Source organism: Aulostomus chinensis, chromosome 15 (genome assembly GCF_037954235.1).
Source record: "Aulostomus chinensis isolate RoL2024-O1b breed Wild chromosome 15, RoL_Achi_v1.0, whole genome shotgun sequence".
NCBI classification, from domain to species: Eukaryota; Metazoa; Chordata; class Actinopteri; order Syngnathiformes; family Aulostomidae; genus Aulostomus; species Aulostomus chinensis.
The window spans coordinates 22,372,253-22,391,875 of NC_141334.1; the positions used below are offsets into that span (position 1 = coordinate 22,372,253).

The following is a 19,623-nucleotide window of genomic DNA, read 5'->3' on the forward strand; positions in this document are numbered from 1 at the left end:
CCAATAACCTGCCCCGATAACAACCGGACACTCATGTGCAATAAAAGAGAATGTATATTATTATTATTATTATTATTATTATTATTATTATTATTATTATTATTATTATTTTTTATTATTATTATTATTATTGTTACTACTGCTGCTACTATTATTATTATTATTATAATAACTATTGTTATATTTTTATTATATTATATCATCATCATCATTATTATTGTTATAATTATTATTATTGTTATAATAACAATTAAGAACAATTAATATTTTGATTATTCCTGTCACTATGCACATGTACATAACCATCCAGGTACACACAGGCACACGCACATGTATATATGCATATATATATATATATATATATATATATATATATATATATATACATATATATATATATATATATATATATATATATATATATATGTATATATATAGTCTTTGTTTCCTCTTCTTTGCTATTTTTAGTCTATTCTATGGTAACAGTGCTATGAATGTATGTTGAGGAGAGTGCAATTTCCCTGGCGGAACGTCCAAAAGGGATTAATAAAGTAGTCTGTCTGCACACATGTCTATGCAGCACCTCTTAATTAGGGCCATTTGTAATATCATTATATGTAACATATTGTGAAAATAAAGCTTCCTAATTTGGCAATTTTTGCTGTTAGCTGTCAGTCACCATTAGCTTCAAACTAAATATAGCAGCTGGATTTCTTTGCATTCTCAATTCACAAAGAAGAAATACTGGAGGAAAAAAGATATACTTGATAGGCAAAATACACTTTCAAGTGAAATACTGAGAAATGTTTTAGCATCATGGTAGGCTGCTCCTCCATACAAGCGACTGAGGGGCTCTCACTAGAAACTGACCAATAATAAAAGCATAAGACGTTAGTTCGATTTTTTTCATAAAAATATCTTTTGAATTTGAAAAACAGGGTCGAAATACATTTTTTCATGAAAACCTCTCATTTATTAAAAAAAAAAACAGGGTCGTTTTTTGTTTTATGTAAACTGGCATCTACAGAAAAATTGCAGATTTTTTTCCATGAAGACCTTTGCCATTAATATTGGAAGCTTTTGATGTCTTTATCAGGTGAATGCAATACAGTTCCCTAGTGTTCGCTGTGCAAATATTTTGTAGAATATGTTGAGTAGCAGTTAAGAGTTAAACTGGTGTAAAGGGCAATTTAGGTCAAGGCAAGAACTGTGCAAACATATTTCAACACTGTTAACTGAACATTTTTCCACAGAGAGGGCAGCAATTGACAGGATGCACATCCAACCACATGGCTTTATACTCTAACAAGAATTGTAAGTGCCAGTTACTCTGAAACAATATGTAATTCTGCCAATAAATCTTGCAAGGATGACAAAAAAAGTTTTCAATAAGTAAGACCATGGTGATATTTCAGCATATGAGGGTTAAAAAAGAACTTGGAGTTGATGAAATTACTGTTAGACTACAATAAATTTATGTCTGTGAATCAATTGTTTTTCAGCTGAGCATGTGTGTAGTGTGTATTGAGGAGTTGCACGACTCCTAATTAGTGCTGGGTTTGTGTCGCTATTAAACAGCTCAGTGTTGTACAGTACACATAAGAGGGCTCACATCCCCTCAATGCAGTTTGTCAGTCAGTGCTGCCTCAGTGAGACAAGGACCTCTTTTGTTCCTCCATGCAGCCCTGTGCCCAACAGCCAGCCTGCTTCAGAACAAGAAGGCCCTATTTAATGCTGACAGGATGCTTGGCTGGTGTTGTCAACGCTGAGTGGCCTCTTTATTACATGCTGTGCCATCTCTTGCTGCAGTTTAAATCGCATGACATCCTTTGTCTCAGCTCTCCCAGGGGACCTCAGTGGGCAAGCTCAGTTTGGCAACACCTCCCAGTGTCTCACATCTGCTGTAAGCAGAAAAAGTTTGTTTTTATGCAATTGTGCTTTGATACCCAGTGCTTGCACACACATGGCTTTGTGTTGCCTGGGTTGGACAGGTGCTCCCGCCTCCATTTCTCAGTTATGGTGAAGAACATCTACAGTGCTGATATGATAATGGACCTATGAGATTGGTGTAAATGCATTTACAATCCCCTAGAGAAATTCCTCCCCTGAAACAACTACTATTTTAGATTCAACAAGGACACCCACTAGAAATTCTTGTTTAAAACAGCAAAGTCTGTGTGCTAACATGAACAATGTTAACATGCAAGTGTTAGGCAGGTAATGTTTGCCATGTTTACCATAATCAACATGTTGACATGCTGATATTTGCTGATCAGCATTAAGCACATAAGTTGATGGGAACATCATTAAAGGTACAAAATGTTGTGTCCCCTTTATGGATGTTGACATATTTGGTAAGTGATAACTTGCAGTGATACTTCACACAAACACTGTGTTTTACCTTGCAAGGACAGACAAATAAGTGTTTTGAGCTCAAAAGAAGTATTTTCTCTCTCCTTCATCACTTCTTTCTGATTCCAGAATGCAGGAAGAGCCACCATCTTTTTAGCTCAGCGGTAATGGAGAGCAATGGCTAACAACAACAAAAATGTCTGAAAAAGTCAGTTTATAAACTCTCAAAAAACATTGTCTGCTATAATCCATGTGTTCTTTACCCAGCTATATACTCAGTAATCCACAAACACTTTGATTCAAGCTAGAAACAACAATAGCTATATCCAGATCTGCATAACTATGAATGAGTTCAATCAGTTGGTGCATTCAGTTGAACCAACACTCTCATGCTCATTCACAGTAGCGCCAAAATAGAAGTTTTACTTGTTGTTAGTAGTTGGTCAAGAGGGTAGCCGTTAGGTTCAAGTTACATATACATGGCTGGCTCTTTCTATTTTCTAGAGTCTTGTAAAAGTGATGCAGCAGTGAAAACATTTATTTGTGAGCTTAAGACACCTATTTGTGGGTACTTGAGTTCATGAAGAAATGTTTTCACTGCTGCAGTGCAGGCAAAAAAAAAACTGTTGTTCTGTGAAGTATTGGCTTAGGTTTCAATGATCATTATGACTTGATGTCACTGAGAAAAAGTCAGGGAATCATTTTGCCCATCCCAAATGCACGTGGTTGGTGGGATCTCTGGGGCTTATAATATTACACGTAAGGTGCAAAGAAACTAAAATGAGGAGCAGCTTCGCAATAATGAAACTTTCAATACATCCAAAGGAAAGCATTTCAGTTTTCAGCTTTGAAAATGTACTGACTTGAATTATCTGCTTTACAGTAGAGAGTACAAAGTAGTTTATTGAGAATATGTTAGTTCCACTCCAGTTATGTTGGAGTATATATAAAGAATATTGGCTGACATATCAAATTTTTTCTATTACTATCCAATTTTTGCACCTGACCAAAAATGCATTATTGTCAGGCTCTAGAGACAATGTTTATGTGCATGTCAAAACTGACAAAATGCAATAACCCTTTGTATGTCAAGGTCAGATCAGAAACTCATTTAAAATGGCATCCATATTTCCTGATAAACAGTGTGCTAAGATGCTATGAGTTGGCCCAACTACTAAAATAATCTCTGTGAATGAGTGAATTAGCATTTTTCTACATGTCTGATATTACCTGTGTCAGATCAAGAATGTCATATCTCCACATTAGAGTCTGTAAATCCTTTCTTGCCCTCATTTACCAACACAGGCTTCTCTGTCCGAGTGTGCCATACTAATACCTGCAGGTAGGCAGAAAGGCAGGAAGACAAGATGAACAGTAAACATGATAAAACACTCATACAGAAATTCCATCTGTGCTGGAGGGGTTGTAACATGCTGTTAGAGGCAGAACATGACATATTTAAAACAAGCTACAAGTGCAGAGTGTTGGCTGTAAGCTGTCAGTTTCCTTATTTGAGGAACAAGTTGTAATGACAGATAAGAAACTGAATACGGAATTTTTTACACTTACAGCATTTACAACCAGATAGATGATAAACGAAAGCATTTCAGACATACACTGAACTCAATTTCTCACCTTAGTGCAGTTATCAGCTTTAGGCTCCAAGTCACTGAGGGTGACTAGCTCCTTTAACAAACTGCTCTCCTGATAACCTCCTTTCACCCCACGTAACTTGAAATAAGCCTGAGGTTTGGACAGAATGAGGTGCAGGTTCACTGCAAACCCAGCCATGTCGATCGCAAAAGGCCGATGTGGGTCAAACACAGTTTTCCAGCCATACACCTTCCCCAAGGTGTTTACTTTGGGGGACTCGTATCGAAGGCCACCAACAAAGGCCACTGGCCACACTGACACCTTTTTGGTGGATCGCATCTGAGATTTGGAAGCAGAAAAAAAATGTACTGATTATGTCCATTTTATGTGTATAATACTGTGAAACATATCTCCTCACCTCCTCAAACAGTTCCAGACTATATGTGTTGTCATCATCTGCAAAGTAGACAATTCCAGGCTGAGTGCTGTTGATGGTGAATGTCTCCCGGAGCCACCGTAAAGCAAGGTTCCTCTGTATGGTGCCACGTGGTATGCGAGGATCCCACTTATCCCCACGTAGTTTGTAGTTTTGGGGTGTCTCCACATTGAGGTGGGTGTAGTTGAGCCCTGTCTCTTTTAAGAGTTGGCTAACCAAAACAGTCCTCCTCTGAGAGTCCTCCACCAGTATCCAGTGCAGGTTAGGTACATGGAGCAAAGTGTTGGCCTGGCGTGTCAGCTCAGCTTTTTGCACTGGCCGGCTGTAGGTGGGGGTGATGACGTGGATGGTGGGCAGAATGTCGGACCAGGGTGGTGGTCGGCTGTAGACATACTCAGTGTGTACCACCTCCACAATATCATGTTTCTGCTGTGAGCAGGAGTCCTTGAAAGCAAAAGTGTTCCTGGAGTGGCCATCAGGTCTATTACCTACGGTGGGGAAATGATTACAATGAGCCTCTCAGCATGTTCAAATATGGACAGGGACCTTCATTCTATAATCTTGTCCATGTGCTTGTCCTGCATTAGACAGCGTAAACTCTTTGATCTTATGAAAATATGCTGCTCAACACTTGATGAACCTAACTTTCTGTGCATTACTACACCCTGGCTTCTTGGTATTCTATCAAAGTGTATTAATACACAAAAAGTGTGACATTTGTGACACACAAGGCTAGAACACATGCAACACATGACCACCATTGTTGATATGCTGCACATGTATTCACAATCTCCCAAAATCAACACAGACACTTGAGTTCTTATTACCTTTTTGTGTTGCAAGCAGAGGTGTGATGGTGCTTTGACGCCAAACAGTGATGAGAAGTGTCCAGGGCAACACAATCAACACAATGGCGACAATGTCTCGTCTCTTCGGCATTTCCAGGTTCAGATCTCAGTCATGTTACTACCTGGTAAACATAGGATGCACAAGAGCCAGTAGGCTGACGAAAAGCTTCATTTTGCATATTCTATTGTATTATAAATGGTAAATGGACTAATTTACATGACTGGCACTTTGCAATTTGAGTAATTGAGAGGCAAAATACACTTTTCAGGTTCTACTTTAAAGTAACTAATTTCTCTGCAAAAGAGTGCTGTAAAATAGAGCACAACATATTTTTTGGAACTGTTCTCAATTTAGAAAATGTCATGACATAATGTGGCATAAACTAATGTCACTGACACAAGAATCAATTTAGCATTATTTCAGGAAAGATCTGCTTTCAGAGTTACATTTAACAATTGGTCTTAAGCCTGTGAATGAATGAGCTGGTTCCCAAATGGAATGTCACTTGTGTTCAATGTGAATTCATTCTGAAGTCCATAGATCGCGGCCCTCAACATTCTGTAGCTGCAAAGCAAACATTTCAAGTAAGTAGGCATTTTGTTAAGATGTAGTGTCAGCCTGCTGGAGCAGCTCCACAACAAAAAATAGGTCAGAAAATGCTCAGAGCCTTATTTTTGTCTCAGTTGAAAGCAGTGTGTTTGAGATATATAACATGTTCAGTTTGGTGGTCCCCTTCCAGCCTCCTCCATTCCACCAGTCTGCCCTAGTAACACAAGGAACCCCCAATTTTCCTGTATCTTACCTATGTTTATAGCTAGTAGGCATGCCATAAAGAAGCTTGCAGAAGTAGACGATCAGTCAATTATCCCTATAGAAAGAAAACAAGAAGGATTAGAATGAGTTTTACAGCCTTTGGTATACTGCATTACATACATGATGTGCAATTCCATTTACCTATGACTGTGGTGGCCAAAAGGTGCTAACGTACTGCAATTTAAGAGAACAAACGCAAATAGAGAAAACACCCGAAAATTAAATGGGTTGGTTGTTGTAAATAGCTGTTTTTGAATGAATTTCAGTCAGTCATAGGTCTGTAATTAACCATCAATAAGTGGGTAATTAAATAATGTTAATTGAAAGTGTTTATAAAATCTTATATTGGTTTTAGTATCGAGGTTCTATTTATTCCCTAATGTCCAAACATGCTATACATTTTTTTAAAAATAATGATAATTAAGCATAAAATGTTCAATGTAGAAGTATTGTCAAAAAGAGAAAAAGGACAGCAACAGAGCATTCCAGAAATATGTTCTAAATACATATTTTGTTGAGATCAGTCCAACCTTGTCAGTTAGTTCATTGACAATATAAAGGATCCTAGATTTTAATCACTTATATTTATGAAAAACATCAAAACAAATGAACATATCAATGCTGTGTATATGCTGCTATATCTCTACTCATGTGCACGCACTATAAATATTGTCAAAAAGTTTTATTTTTTCATTTTATCATCTATCCATCCATTTTCTTCAGTTTATTCCTGTTAAGGGTCGCGGGGGGGCTGGAGCCTATCCCAGCGGCTACGGGTGAGAGGTGGGGTTCACCCTGGACAGGTCACCAGTCCATTGCAGAGCCAACACATATAGACAGACAACCATTCACACTCACAGTCACACCTACGGTCAATTTAGAGTATCCAATTAGCCTAGTTCTCAATTGCATGTCTTTGGACGGTGGGAAGAAGCCGGAGTACCCGGAGAGAACCAACGCAGGCACAGGGAGAACATGCAAACTCCACACAGAAAGATCACGTGCCCGAGCCTGGACTTGAAACCGAAACCTTCTTGCTGTGAGGCAACAGTGCTAACCACTGCACCACCGTGCTGCCTCATTTTGTCATCAATCTAGTAAACATAGCAACATCTGGAGAGCTTCACTCTCTAGATGGAGTAATGTTCAGTGAGACATACAGGCAGATTTTCTGGGGCACACAGCTGTTCAAGCCTTCATCAGAGCTTGATCCTGAGAGGTCCTGTTGGTCAACATCTGTGTTTCTCATTGTTAAAGACACTGTGTATGCGATAACACTGGGGTGCTATAGCTAGATTTTCCTGTCCTTGGTAAGAAAGTGTCGGTGACCGATTACGGTGAAGAACAGATTTCCCACTTCCTTTACATTACTTTCGGGACTTTATTCCTCTTTGCGCAAATGCACACTGAACAAGTGTAATGGTATCCGAAATTAACAACAAATGGGAAATGAATATATGCAAATGCATAAACTCTAAAATCAACTATCATATATATATAAACTATGCTTTATATCATGTGTAGGAATTTTTCAACAAGTCATCATTAATCAATCAGAAGGACCCACAGAGTATATGTATTGCGCTGTTCAAAAGAGAGGACACCTTCCAGTTGGTTCAAAAGAATTTATTCAGATTAACAGGAAAGAATACAGAGCTCTGGAGATCGTCTTCCCCTATGCTGGAGTCAGCATACGCAGATGCGTCGTCCCTGGCGTTGGGGCAAGTCCAACGATCTAAGTATCTTCTCCAGTTTTTATGTGTTACAGGGGAGGTGCTTATGTGATCGCTTCTGCGTGCAAGTGTGTATTTTTGATCTTCATGTCTGTTGCAGGATCTTCTGTCTGACCCCGTGCCAGTCCCTTCTGGTCCATCGTGGCCTTGTTGTTGCAGCTGTGAAGATTAAACCCTCTTTCCGATTTACGGCCATGCTCTTATCTTTCACGGCCTCATCCCACCATAGAAATTCTTGTGGACTCTGTTCTGACTTAATTAGCTTGAGGGAGTGATGCTAGCATGAGCTACACTCCTGCTATTCTCTGTTGTGACCTTTTCACCCGTGTCCACTCTTCAACAGTCTGGTCTGTGCTTCACTGCTGATAGTAAGTGTTTTTCTGTTGTCTTATATCTTGGAATGTCTATCTGTGTTGTCTCCAGTATTTATAAGTTCCTTCCTAGAGTCGCAATGGCACCAACTAATCCTGGTGCTTTGGAGATTTGTGGGACCCCTCTGTAAAACACCTTTTACTACTTCCAGATGTTCAAGAGGTCAAATAAGGTGACTTGCAGCTAAGTCATTGATTCTGCCTGGGATGCATGAGCAGGAGATCCCGGTACTGCTACTAACATTAAAGAAGTACATTGATGAACTAAATACAGTGTTGGAACATTTTCTACCTCTTTGGGAACTGCCACAGAAACATCTTTATTACAACTGCCTTGTGTGTCCTACACTCTATTTTAAGTGAATGTATGTATAAATTTAACTACAGTTTAAGCAAATATATATAAATTTGTCAACACATGCAACAAATAAACACACGAGTAACCACAAATCATTCACTCAGTAAACCAACGTGATGTTTCATGACTGATTTCTCATCTCACTGCTGTGTAGAGTTGGATTGGGTCTCGTTATTTAGCTGTGATTGCCCTCTATAGGCGGCACATATGTGATAGCAGTGCACATGGCGATAGTAATTAAACGGCAAACAGTTAGCCTTTAGCCTTAGCAACTTTCTGTCATACCAAGGGAATATTTACCCACAAACTATGTACAACAATAACAACATGTTCTAACTTACAGTTCCATTCACGCATACATGACATGTCCATGAACGAACACTGACTCCAGTCTATTAGCAGCATTGTAGATCGACTGCAACCATATAGACTGGAATGATCTCCTTAAATCCTCTGGTGTAAGATGGCACAGTCCACTCTTGCAGCCGCTATGGGGTGAGGTGGAATCGTCCAAGTCTCAATCACTTACAGGGGGTTTTATAGAGCCGCCCCTTAATGTGCATGGCACATTCGAATCCAATAAAATTTCCTGTGATTGTGGCGCAGCATTGTTCACATCATCTGAGGGTACCTCAGGAAGCACGATAAGTTTTGAAACAGGACGACGGTAAGTGTGTCCTTCAACAGTCACGCCTGCCACTCTGATGTTACCATCTGGACTGGTTATGGTCTGCGTTACCTTGCCGACAGGCCAAAGAGCATGAGGGAGCTGTGAGTCCACAACCATGACGATCTGTCCTACTGATAGTGAGGGAGTGGACTGCTTCCATTTCTGACGATGCTGAAGGTTGGGAAGGTAATGCTGGGTGAACTGAATCCAAAACTGATCTGCAATGACTTGGCTGTGCTGGCACTTACGTATCTCCCAGCAGTTCTCTTCTGCCATAAACTGCTTAAGGGAACAGAAGCGTCCCGCTGCCCCATTAACAGCAGATTTGGAGTGATGGGATCCACATCTGCAACATCAGAAGAAACATATCCCAGAGGCTTAGAATTTAGGATCCCCTCTACTTCAATCATGACTGTGAGGAGGAGGACTTCTTCTGACACAACTTGGCCTTGTAGCACCAACTGAAGAGCAGTTTTCACTGACCGAATATCCCGCTCCCAGGCACCACCAAAATGTGGAGCATGAGGCGATGCTCTGTTCATTCAGTTTCTTTTGCAAAGCTGGTTGCAGCTCAGAGAATGCTTCTTGTAATTCCCTGTTGCCACCTCGGAAATTTATGCCCTGGTCACTTAATATTTCAAATGGCTTCCCTCGACGTGAGATAAAGCGACGTAGAGCCATAAGAAATGAGTCAAACTAACCAGCAGGTCTAAGTGGACACATCTGGTAGTAAGGCATTTGAAAATGATGCCCCTGCGTTTTTCATGCCGTCTGCCAATCTTAATGGTGAATGGCCCAAAACAGTCCACTCTGGTGGACCTGTAGGGAGGCATCTGCAGGCGAAGTCTGGCAGGTGGAAAGTCGGCCATTTTTGGGATGACAGGTTTACCTCACCATTTTCTACACTCCAGACACTGGCGCTGATGTTTCCTGATGGCCTGTCTGCCCCTCAAAACCCAATACACGCGTCGTATCTCAGCAAAAACACGCTCTGGGCCTGGATGCAGGAGGAGTGTGTCATGGTCTTTAATGATGAGACTAGGCTGAGAGGGACTGGCGACAGCAACATGGGGACAGAATGCAGACTTCCTCAACTCACTTTCATCTTGGGTGACTAATGGGGGCCTAGTCGGCCAGTGTTTATGTTTTTCTCTCAAGAAATGAGGGCCTTCATTCCATTGACTTGGTTTGACCAGCTCAAGGAGAGTTTTCCCCCGGGTAATGTTATCTGCAGGATTGTGTGCAGATGTCACATATTTCCATGTCTCAGCCCCAGTGATTTCTTGTATTTCTGCAATGCGGGTCCCGACAAAGACTTTATACTGGCAGGACTCAGAATGAATCCAGTTCAGTACTGTCAGTCCAAAGCGTGGTGTCACTGATGGGAAGTGTGAGCTAAGTAAGCATAGGTTTGGCCAGCTGGGCTCCTGCAAGAGCTGCACATAGCTCCAAATGGGGAACCGATAGCTGTCTTTTTGGGGCGACTCTTGACCGGGCCATGACGAAGGTGGTGTGGACCGCATCATTGGTTTACTGGAACCGCAGATATGCCACTGCTCCATATGCACGTTCTGAGGCATCACAGAAAATGTGCAATTCCACTGAGCTGTCCCGAGTTTCAGGGGTGGTATAGCACCTGGGCATACAGATGTCAAGCAGATATCGAAGCTCACCAACCCAGTCTTGCTACTGGTGAAGTAGTTCATTCTCTATAGGCTCATCCCAGCTTCTCTCCTTCCTCCACAGCGACTGCAAAAGTATTTTAGCTCGTGTTGTGTATGGCAGGATATATCCAAGAGGATCATATTGTGAGGCTAAAATCCTGTAGATGTTTCGCATTGTTGGGTCATACGAGGATACTGGATGATATCTGTAGCTGAGCTTATCAGATGAACAGTGCCATGCAAGTCCGAGAGTTGGCTCCTGTGGATCTGATTTGTGAGCAGTCAACCACAACTCACAGCTTTGAGATCTTGCTTCTGCTGGTAGATGGGCAATTGTGTCTGGGTGATTGCTAGCCCACTGCCTGATTTCAAATCCACCTGCAACAAGAAGTTCTCTGATATTGTCGATCAGTGGCTTAGCATGACCTGGTGCAGGGATGGACTGCAGGCAGTTATCTACATAGAATGAGTGCAACACTGATTTCCATACCTCCTCGTTTCCTTCCTTGTGGTCCTGTGCATGGCGCTGGAGGGCATATGTAGCACAGTAGGGACTGCAAGTGGTTCCAAATGGCAAAACACACCACTCATAAATGTCAGGGCTCCTTTCTTTCTCCATGTCTCTCCCGAGGAATCTTAGCAGTGGTCGATCGTGTGGTAGGAGCCGCACCTGGTGAAACATGCCACGCGTGTCTCTGCTCACAGCCACAGGGTGTTCTCGAAATCGTAGCAGGACGCTGAGGAGCATGGGGCCAAGAGTTGGACCTGGCAATAGCTGGTCATTGAGGCAGACTTTCTGGTAACTCTAGGAGCAGTTGAAGACGATTCTGGGTTTGTTATTGTGAAATACAATATGATGAGGGATAAACCAAGACTCATCTGTGCTATTCTGTAGCCTGTGTCTTCTAATGTATGGACTTAAGAGTTGTAAACATCAGCCAACTTGGGGTCTTTGGCCAGGCGCCGCTCTGTTAAACGCAGGAGAGCCATGACCGATTCAGGACCAGCTTTCAATCTGGAGGCATTTTTACGGCGGAGAAGAGGAGTCGCATATCGAGCTACTCCATCTACTTCAACACGTACTGTCCTGGTCCGCAGCGTCTCCAGAGCCTCTCTGTCCTGTTTGGATCAAGCAACCTCTTTCTCTGGTTGGAAAGGCAGTACATCCAACTGCCATAATCTTTCAACACTGTGACGTAGCTCTTGAAATGGGGCAGGTAATAGGGAGGTGTGAAGACAAGTGGATTCAGAGGACTGATCAAGGAGAGTAGATGGTCCTTGTAAAGCCCAGCCGAGTTTTATGTTCACAGCAACAGGGCTATCTAGTGGTCCTGCCTTCACAGGCGAAGATGGGGTGATTAACTGCAGATGATCTGAGCCGATGAGGAGCATAGGTTGTACTCCTTTGAAGGCCTTCACTGGGATATTGCTAAGATGGGCATACTTCTTACGAAGAATGTCCATGGGGCAGGATTGTATGGCAAGATTCAGCTCCTTGGCAGTAAAAGCATTGCTGATATAATGTCTGATTTCGGGGCTCCCAGCTGCGCTCACTTCAAATTTCACAGATGCTCCTTATAGCTCTGACACCTCCTGCCTAATAGTCCTGAGTTTGAGTGACTCTTGCACTCTCTCCAGTTGTAGGTAATGAGCTGCTGCTGATAGAATGATGGTCCTTTCTGAGCCATTGTCCAGAATAGCATGTGTAGATAGTGTTCTTCCTTTACTATGGAGTTTAATGGGCACCACCTTTAACATGACTCTGCCAGAGTGTGTAGACTGATCCAGATAAATCATGCTTGATGTGGTGCTCACACTAAGGATGCTTTTATTGGTGCTGGAGGCTGTATCATGGAGAATTTGCAGATGTTGGTCTCCACACGTCGCACAGGTTTTTTTTTTCAGGTTACAACAGTCAGGCTGATGTCCTCTTCCACACCTCCAACCTCTTTTATTCTCAGTTATCCATGCAACTATTTGTGAGGTGCTCAGCTTACTGAAGTCTGAACAGATGCTCAGATAATGCTCCATACTTTTGCAGACGGGACAGTAGGGCTTGAAGCTTTCTCTTTTCCGCCCTTTACATGTCTCTCTCTTATCAGTTGTCGTAGACTGCATGTTAGTGGTGACAGAGGATTGAGCTGTGACATTATCGAAATCAGGAAGTGAATAGGTGTCTGCAGTGCCACTCTGCAGTATGCCTCTGGTTAGACAATATTCCACAAAGCTGTCTCTGTAGGAGGAAGGGAGTTTGAAAAGTAGTCTGTCCACATGAGAGCCACATAAAAGCTCGCTTCTTGCAACTCCTTCCATGGTGTGAATCCGTCCTACAAGGCTGTTGACTGACAGGGCAAAATCTTCAAAGCTCTGCGCATCTCCAGCTTTCACCACATGGGTACTACGAATATTGCTTATTTCACCTTGGACCAGTTGTCTAGGCTCTCCATAACGCTGCTGTGGGGCCTGCATTGCTCTGGAATAAGGCATGGAATCATGGACTTACCTCTTGGCTATTTGGAATGCACTGGGCAATTTCAGGTGATCTAGCAGCACCTGATATTTGTAGTCTCCTGATAAGTGAGGGTGAGGACCACCATCTAGTCCTTTCTTCAGAAGTAGAAAATCACTCTCTTTCCCTGTTGTTAAGCTAACCAGCTTTGGCTTTGGAATCCCATAGGAGGAGGATATTGCCATCTCCACCAGGTTTGGCATCTGGGCTGCAGGCGCAAAATTAGAGTGCTGTGGTACAGGCTGAGGCAATGCCTGGGGAAAGGGGTACTGGGAGCCAGAAGGGTGCAAGTATATATAAGGATCTTGTATCCCAGCATCTGACGATGTTCTTTGCAATGGGATTGGCTGCTGTAGCCCATACTCTAGCTTTATTTGCAGAGCAGGAGGCTGAGCTTGCGGGACAAAAGGATGACTCACAGAAGGCAGGTTAATTCCACCTGGAGGCTGAGGATGCTGCGGATTGGATGGCTGAGGTCTCCGTAGAGGAGGATGCCATTCTTCAGCTGTTCGATTTCTGCTGGGTATCACTTCTGGTTTGAGCAGCGATTGCTGTACATGATATGGTTGTGCCTGAGAAATGACAGGTCGCCAAACTGCAGAAGGAAGAGGAGGTTGCCAGGCCGTTGAGGTAGGTATCTGCTGGTCTTGATGCTGTGGTTGCTGTGATGAGACATTATGTGGTTGGTCTACTGGACTAAATCCAGGCCTTGATACCACTGAAGATGACACAGCTGGAACATGAGCTGGTGATGGGGCAGGTGCACCAGCTGGACGACGTGGGAGCTCTGGTGACTGATGCAGGAGAGGCTGAGGAGATGCTGCTTGTGTGATGGGAGGGGACGGTGATGGGGGGGGGAAGAGAAGGAAGATCCACCAGACTGCCTTCTGGATCACCCAGTTCAGCTTGTCTCCTGTCTGATGAGAGTAGTGACTGGCTAACACTCTGTGGTTGGATCAACTGTTTTGCATATGGTGTTCCCTTTCCTAGATTCAATGACATCTGCAGTGTGCTGTGCAGCATCCTAACTTGTTGGTGTACATCCCATACACACTGTTCTATTCGCCTTAGTCTATCCAATCCAGAGTCATCTATATTATCAGTATGGTGTCCTCCTGGAGTAGATGTCTGGTATTTCAGTTCTGGATGGGGGCAGTATAACCATTGTGCATGTCCCTCATATCGTCCAGTAGTCGACGAGGGACAGGTTGTTGCGGTGGATAAGTCAAAACAAAATCCTCCAGATGTCTTGGGATCTGTTCTATCCATCTTGGACAAGCACCTTGATTTTCTTCATTGTCTGGATATTGTGATGTCGCCATAAGGAAAAGCTGTCAGCACAATCTGCCTCAAAGGACCATTTGTTAAAGACACTGCGTATGCGATAACACTGGGGTGCTGTAGCTAGATTTTCCTGTCCTCGGTAAGAAGGTGTCGGTGACTGATTACGGTGATCCCACTTCCTTGCATTACTTTCAGGACTTTATTCCTCTTTCAGCAAATGCACACTGAACATGTGTAATGGTATCTGAAATTAACAACAAATGGGAAATGAATATATGCAAATGCATAAACTCTAAAATCAACTATCATACATATAAACTATGCTTTATATCAGTCATACAAATGCAACAAATAAACACACGAGTAACTACAAATCATTCACTCAGTAAACCAACGTGATGTTTCATGACTGATTTCTCATCTCACTGCTGTATAGAGTTGGATTGGGTCTCGTTATTTAGCTGTGACTGTCCTCTGTAGGCGGCACATATGTAATAGCAGTGCACATGGCGATAGTAATTAAACGGCAAACAGTTAGCCTTTAGCCTTAGCAACTTTCTGTCATACCAAGGGAATATTTACCCACAAACTATGTACAACAATAACAACATGTTCTAACTTACAGTTCCATTCACGCATACACATGTCCATGAACGAACACTGACTCCAGTCTATTAGCAGCATTGTAGATCGACTGCAACCATATAGACTGGAACGATCTCCTTAAATCCTCCAATGCAGGATGGCATAGTCCACTCTTGCAGTCGCTACGGGGTGAGGTGGAATAGTCCAAGTCCACACACAGGTTTTTTTTTATACGCTCACGTTTCTTCGCTGTACTCAGGAAGTTGGAAGCTGCTGCAAGCACTGCCTGAATAAGTGGCTGCATCTCTGGGGCCTCAAAAAAGTGGAGGGCCAACATGTTTCATTATCCCACAGGTGTATTCATTGACATTCTCAGCTCTTGCATGGCATGTGTTGTTCGAAATCATATCATCGTAGACAATTTGAAATCTGTATTTCAACACCATCATATACTTATTTCAATAATTTGCTGTGGTGTGTGTGTGTGTGTGTGTGTGTGTGTGTGTGTGCGCGCGCGCGCGCGTGTTGGTAATATGTTGTCATTAGAGCAACCTGATGCTGCAGGGGCGGTATTCTCCATCTCCCAACAGCCAGTAGGCTAGCTGTTAACACACAGCCTTTGGGTGAGCCACCACTGATGGCAGCAGCAGCAGCATAATGAAATCATGACCAGAAAGGCAAACAATGCTCGCCCCCTTCTCCATCTCAGCTGGTTTGGGGAAATAAACAGTTCAGTCGAAGATGGTCCCCATTTACCCAAAAATGTTGAATGATCCTGCAAGATGTCTGCAGTTTCTCTGTTTTAGGGTTAATTCTCACACTGGTGGAAGATGAATTTCATTTTTGCTTGGCTTCATCCAGGGCTTTTAGTCTGGGGTCCTGAACCAGCACCTTCATACTGGTCCTGCAGCAGTATGTTGCTTTTAATTGCTTCTTTGTTTTTTTAACAACTGATTTCTTTGAATTATTGAAAATACAAATCATCTTGAATGAAATGTTAAAGTTTGCTGGAATCAGTTTAAACATCTGTTGTTGCGATTGCAGCTTGATAATGCCCTTGTTCTGACATTACTTTGTCAGGTGTGTGGGACAGCATCTTTCTGGTTCTGCCAATGACTTCTGTCAAAATCATGAAATATTATTTATTTTTAGAGTTTGAAGAGCTCTTCCTGCCATTAGATAAAAATAAACATGCAACTCTGTATGCTTCAGTTTATATTCTGGCCACCAATTTGTTATATATATGTCCATATTCAAATCATGACTACTTGACAAGTGTAATGTAGACTGAATGTATTATGTCTCTGATCATAGATTGCAAATATGACCAGTTTAAAGGTGCAGCATCAGTTGGTTGTGTTGTTTTTGAGATATCCTCCTATATAAAAGATAAACACACAAACAAAAAATAGGCAAGTTGGAATGAAAAAGAAAATCCTCTTGGCGAAGGAAATTGATGTGAAAATAAAATTCCTGACAAATGCACTGCACTAAAACACAATAACTATTGTGTACTACTTTCTTGCTAAAATCTTTTCAATGCATCAAACAACATCTCCCAAGGAACTTGATGGACCTTATTCTCATAATTCTAAGACCTCAGTATACTGACAACCTGACACTCACATCATTCACTACAACACATCTCCAGGGTAAGTCAACCCAAAAAACAAGTATTAATGAGTATTAATGCCCTTACAGTACCTCTACCTTACAGTACCTCTAATAACTATTAATCAAGAGGCTTATGCCTTTACAGTACCTCTACTCGAGAGGCTTTGGAACATGTTGAGGACTGATATATCTTGGAAGCTTTATGATTTAAGCCACCCCAACAGACAAAAAGGCAGGTCTAAAGAAAGACAGGAAGATATTTGGGAAGACTAAGGTGATGCTGGACAACTGATATATTAATGTAATACGCTCAATCAACCACTGGGATCTACCGTCTGACCCTTTGGTGGTATGGGGTGCCATTTGTAAAGAAGCCCACTGAAAAAAAACAACAGTCGGATTTGGTCACATTTAGCTTAAAACAACATTTTAAAAAGTGATGTGAATTTTTGGAAGTCTTTTTTTCCCCACATTTACGAAAACATTTGTAAACTTAGAAAAATCTTTCATTGCTAAATCTAAATATTAAATGTTAAGTCTAAATGTTAAATCTAAATCTAACATGCAAATTCACACTACCGGAAACCAAGAGTGGCTGCACGGTGGTGCAGTGGTTAGCACTGTGGCCTCACAGCAAGAAGGTTGTGGGTTCGAGTCCCGGCTCGGGCGCGGGATCTTTCTGTGCGGAGTTTGCATGTTCTCCCCATGCCTCTGTGGGTTCTCTCAAGGGATACCACTCAGCCAAAGTGAGCTGTAGTCAGTACAGCATATACAGTGTCCCGCACTACACGGAGAAGGGACATTGAAAACTTAGAGGCAGAGATTTGCAATTTTGCTATCCAGTGTAACAACATTAAGTGGATATTTAAAGTTAAGAATATTTTTAACCAATAGCAGTTGTTACATGGGGAAATAAGTGGGAATTTTTGCTTTTTGACTCTCCTATTTGACATAAAAGACATATTTTAATGTTCTGTTTTATAAAACATATTTCATTCAAGAATTATTTGTTGCTCAAAAGAACTACCACATGAAATATGAAGGAATTACTCTTTGTTTTCCAATTGAGTCGTTTCAAGATTTCAAGCAGGGAGTAAAATCTGGGGTGTCTTGAGCCCCAAATGAAAGATATGACTCCACAGAAACCTCATAACAACATCTCAGCTGGATCTCAAAATGGGCCTCATTATTTTCTCTTCATCTGGATAATGTCTTTAATGTAGCCAATAATAATACTACTACTACTACTACTACTACTACTACTACTAATAATGGACATATTAGTATAGCACCTTTCAAAAAACAAGTTTACAAAGTGCTTGACAGACAGAAACATAATTCATTGACACATTGCATTAAGTCAAAACAAAAACAAAAAAAAGACAAGAAAACATATAAAAGCATGGGTAAAAGAGATCTCAGTTAAAAGCCAAACTGTAAAAATGTGTTTTTAAAGGCGCTTTTACACTGAGCTGCTAATTTACCTGTCTTTGTTGCGGAGGTTTCAGACAGAGTGCAGCAAACTGGGGGTCAATTTTGGCCTGGCAATATTCTTCCTCCGAGGGTACACTTATTGATATGTCTACTATATCCACTGCTATGTGAATCCAAGCTGTGCTCAGTGTGAGGTGCGCAGAGGTGTCAATGATAACGCAAACTTGCAAGCATAACGCTTGCTGGTTTTCCCGCATCAAACACCTCAGAGAATGTCAGCACCGACGCAGCTGGCAGCCAGAGTGGCAAACTGCTGTTCTGAAACTTACAGACTGTCACGGGACTAAATATTCTTCTGATGCATTATCACTTCAGCAAGATGAGCAGCTGGGAAAGCGCTGAGATCAGGGAGCTGCTAACCATCACTGGTGAGAGGACCATGGACAACCACCTCACGGGACTGTGAAGGATGCCTTGTTGTATGAAAAGGTCGCAGAAGAGCTCGGTCAATGTGGCTATTGCTGGATGGTGGAATGTCACCAGCATATTGAAAAACTTATGAAAAAAGTACCACAAGGTTTGTGACCACAACAGCAGCAGCGGCAGAGGGAGGCTAGACTGGGACACTATGAGGTTTGCCAGGGCTGAATATTCTCCTGATGTACATCACTGTTCACGCAGAACTTTGTGCTGCATGTCACGTCGCGTCGCGTCACGTCACGTCACATTAATATCATTTTTTTTTTACTATCGGAGTAAAAACAGATACGATATTTACTGATGTTACATTTTAAGCCAATATCGGCCAATAATATTGGCCGACCGATATTATTGGACATCCCTAACTTGCAAGAAACGGTAGCTTCCCGGGAGCCACTAACTGATGTCACCTCACTGCAAGAGGGACACCGAGGATGGACCCACTCACCACTTTACCTGGAAAGAGTAAGAGGCATGTAGCTCTGGGCAGATTATAGTGATTACCGGTAGATTTTTTTTAAAACTGTTGTTATATTGACCGCCGCATCTGCTGCTGCTGACACTATTGTTAGAATATTGTTGCTCTTTGCTTGTCAGCCTATGTGAGTAAACTGTGATTTGATCCATTTGCAGTGGATCAAATTTTGTGTTGCTCTGCACTCGTGGTCGAGATCAATACTTGCTGTGTTAGTTAAAGGTCCAGACTCTCAACACTCATCAGCTGAGCCAAGCCAGTTCTGTGTAACACAGAGAAATAACAATTGGTAGACAACTGCTGTCAAACAGTATGAATGTAGTGGCAAGCCATTCTGCCTTATATGCCAGGTGTCATTAGCACATTTCAAAGCTTCAAAGCTTCAGTGACTGGGAGTTTGTCT

General features: G+C 42.0%; 1 protein-coding gene across 7 annotated transcripts in view; it reads right to left on the reverse strand.

Annotated features, from left to right (window-relative positions):
- Positions 1-443: 443 nt before the first annotated feature.
- b3gat1b (beta-1,3-glucuronyltransferase 1 (glucuronosyltransferase P) b) overlaps positions 444-19,623 on the reverse strand; it is a 43,670-nt gene continuing 24,490 nt past the window's right edge. For 5 of the 7 annotated variants that reach the window (XM_086226994.1, XM_086226998.1, XM_086226995.1 and 2 more), the window contains 5 exons: positions 6,033-6,098; positions 5,209-5,351; positions 4,364-4,869; positions 3,988-4,284; positions 444-3,688 (listed from right to left, as the gene is read on the reverse strand). In XM_086226994.1, coding sequence (XP_086083120.1) covers positions 3,602-3,688; positions 3,988-4,284; positions 4,364-4,869; positions 5,209-5,320 — 1,002 coding nt within the window. In that variant the 5' untranslated portion in view covers positions 5,321-5,351; positions 6,033-6,098 and the 3' untranslated portion in view covers positions 444-3,601. The remainder of the gene's footprint in view (positions 3,689-3,987; positions 4,285-4,363; positions 4,870-5,208; positions 5,352-6,032; positions 6,099-19,623) is intronic. The other 2 variants (XM_086227000.1, XM_086227001.1) reach the window with 2 other exon arrangements.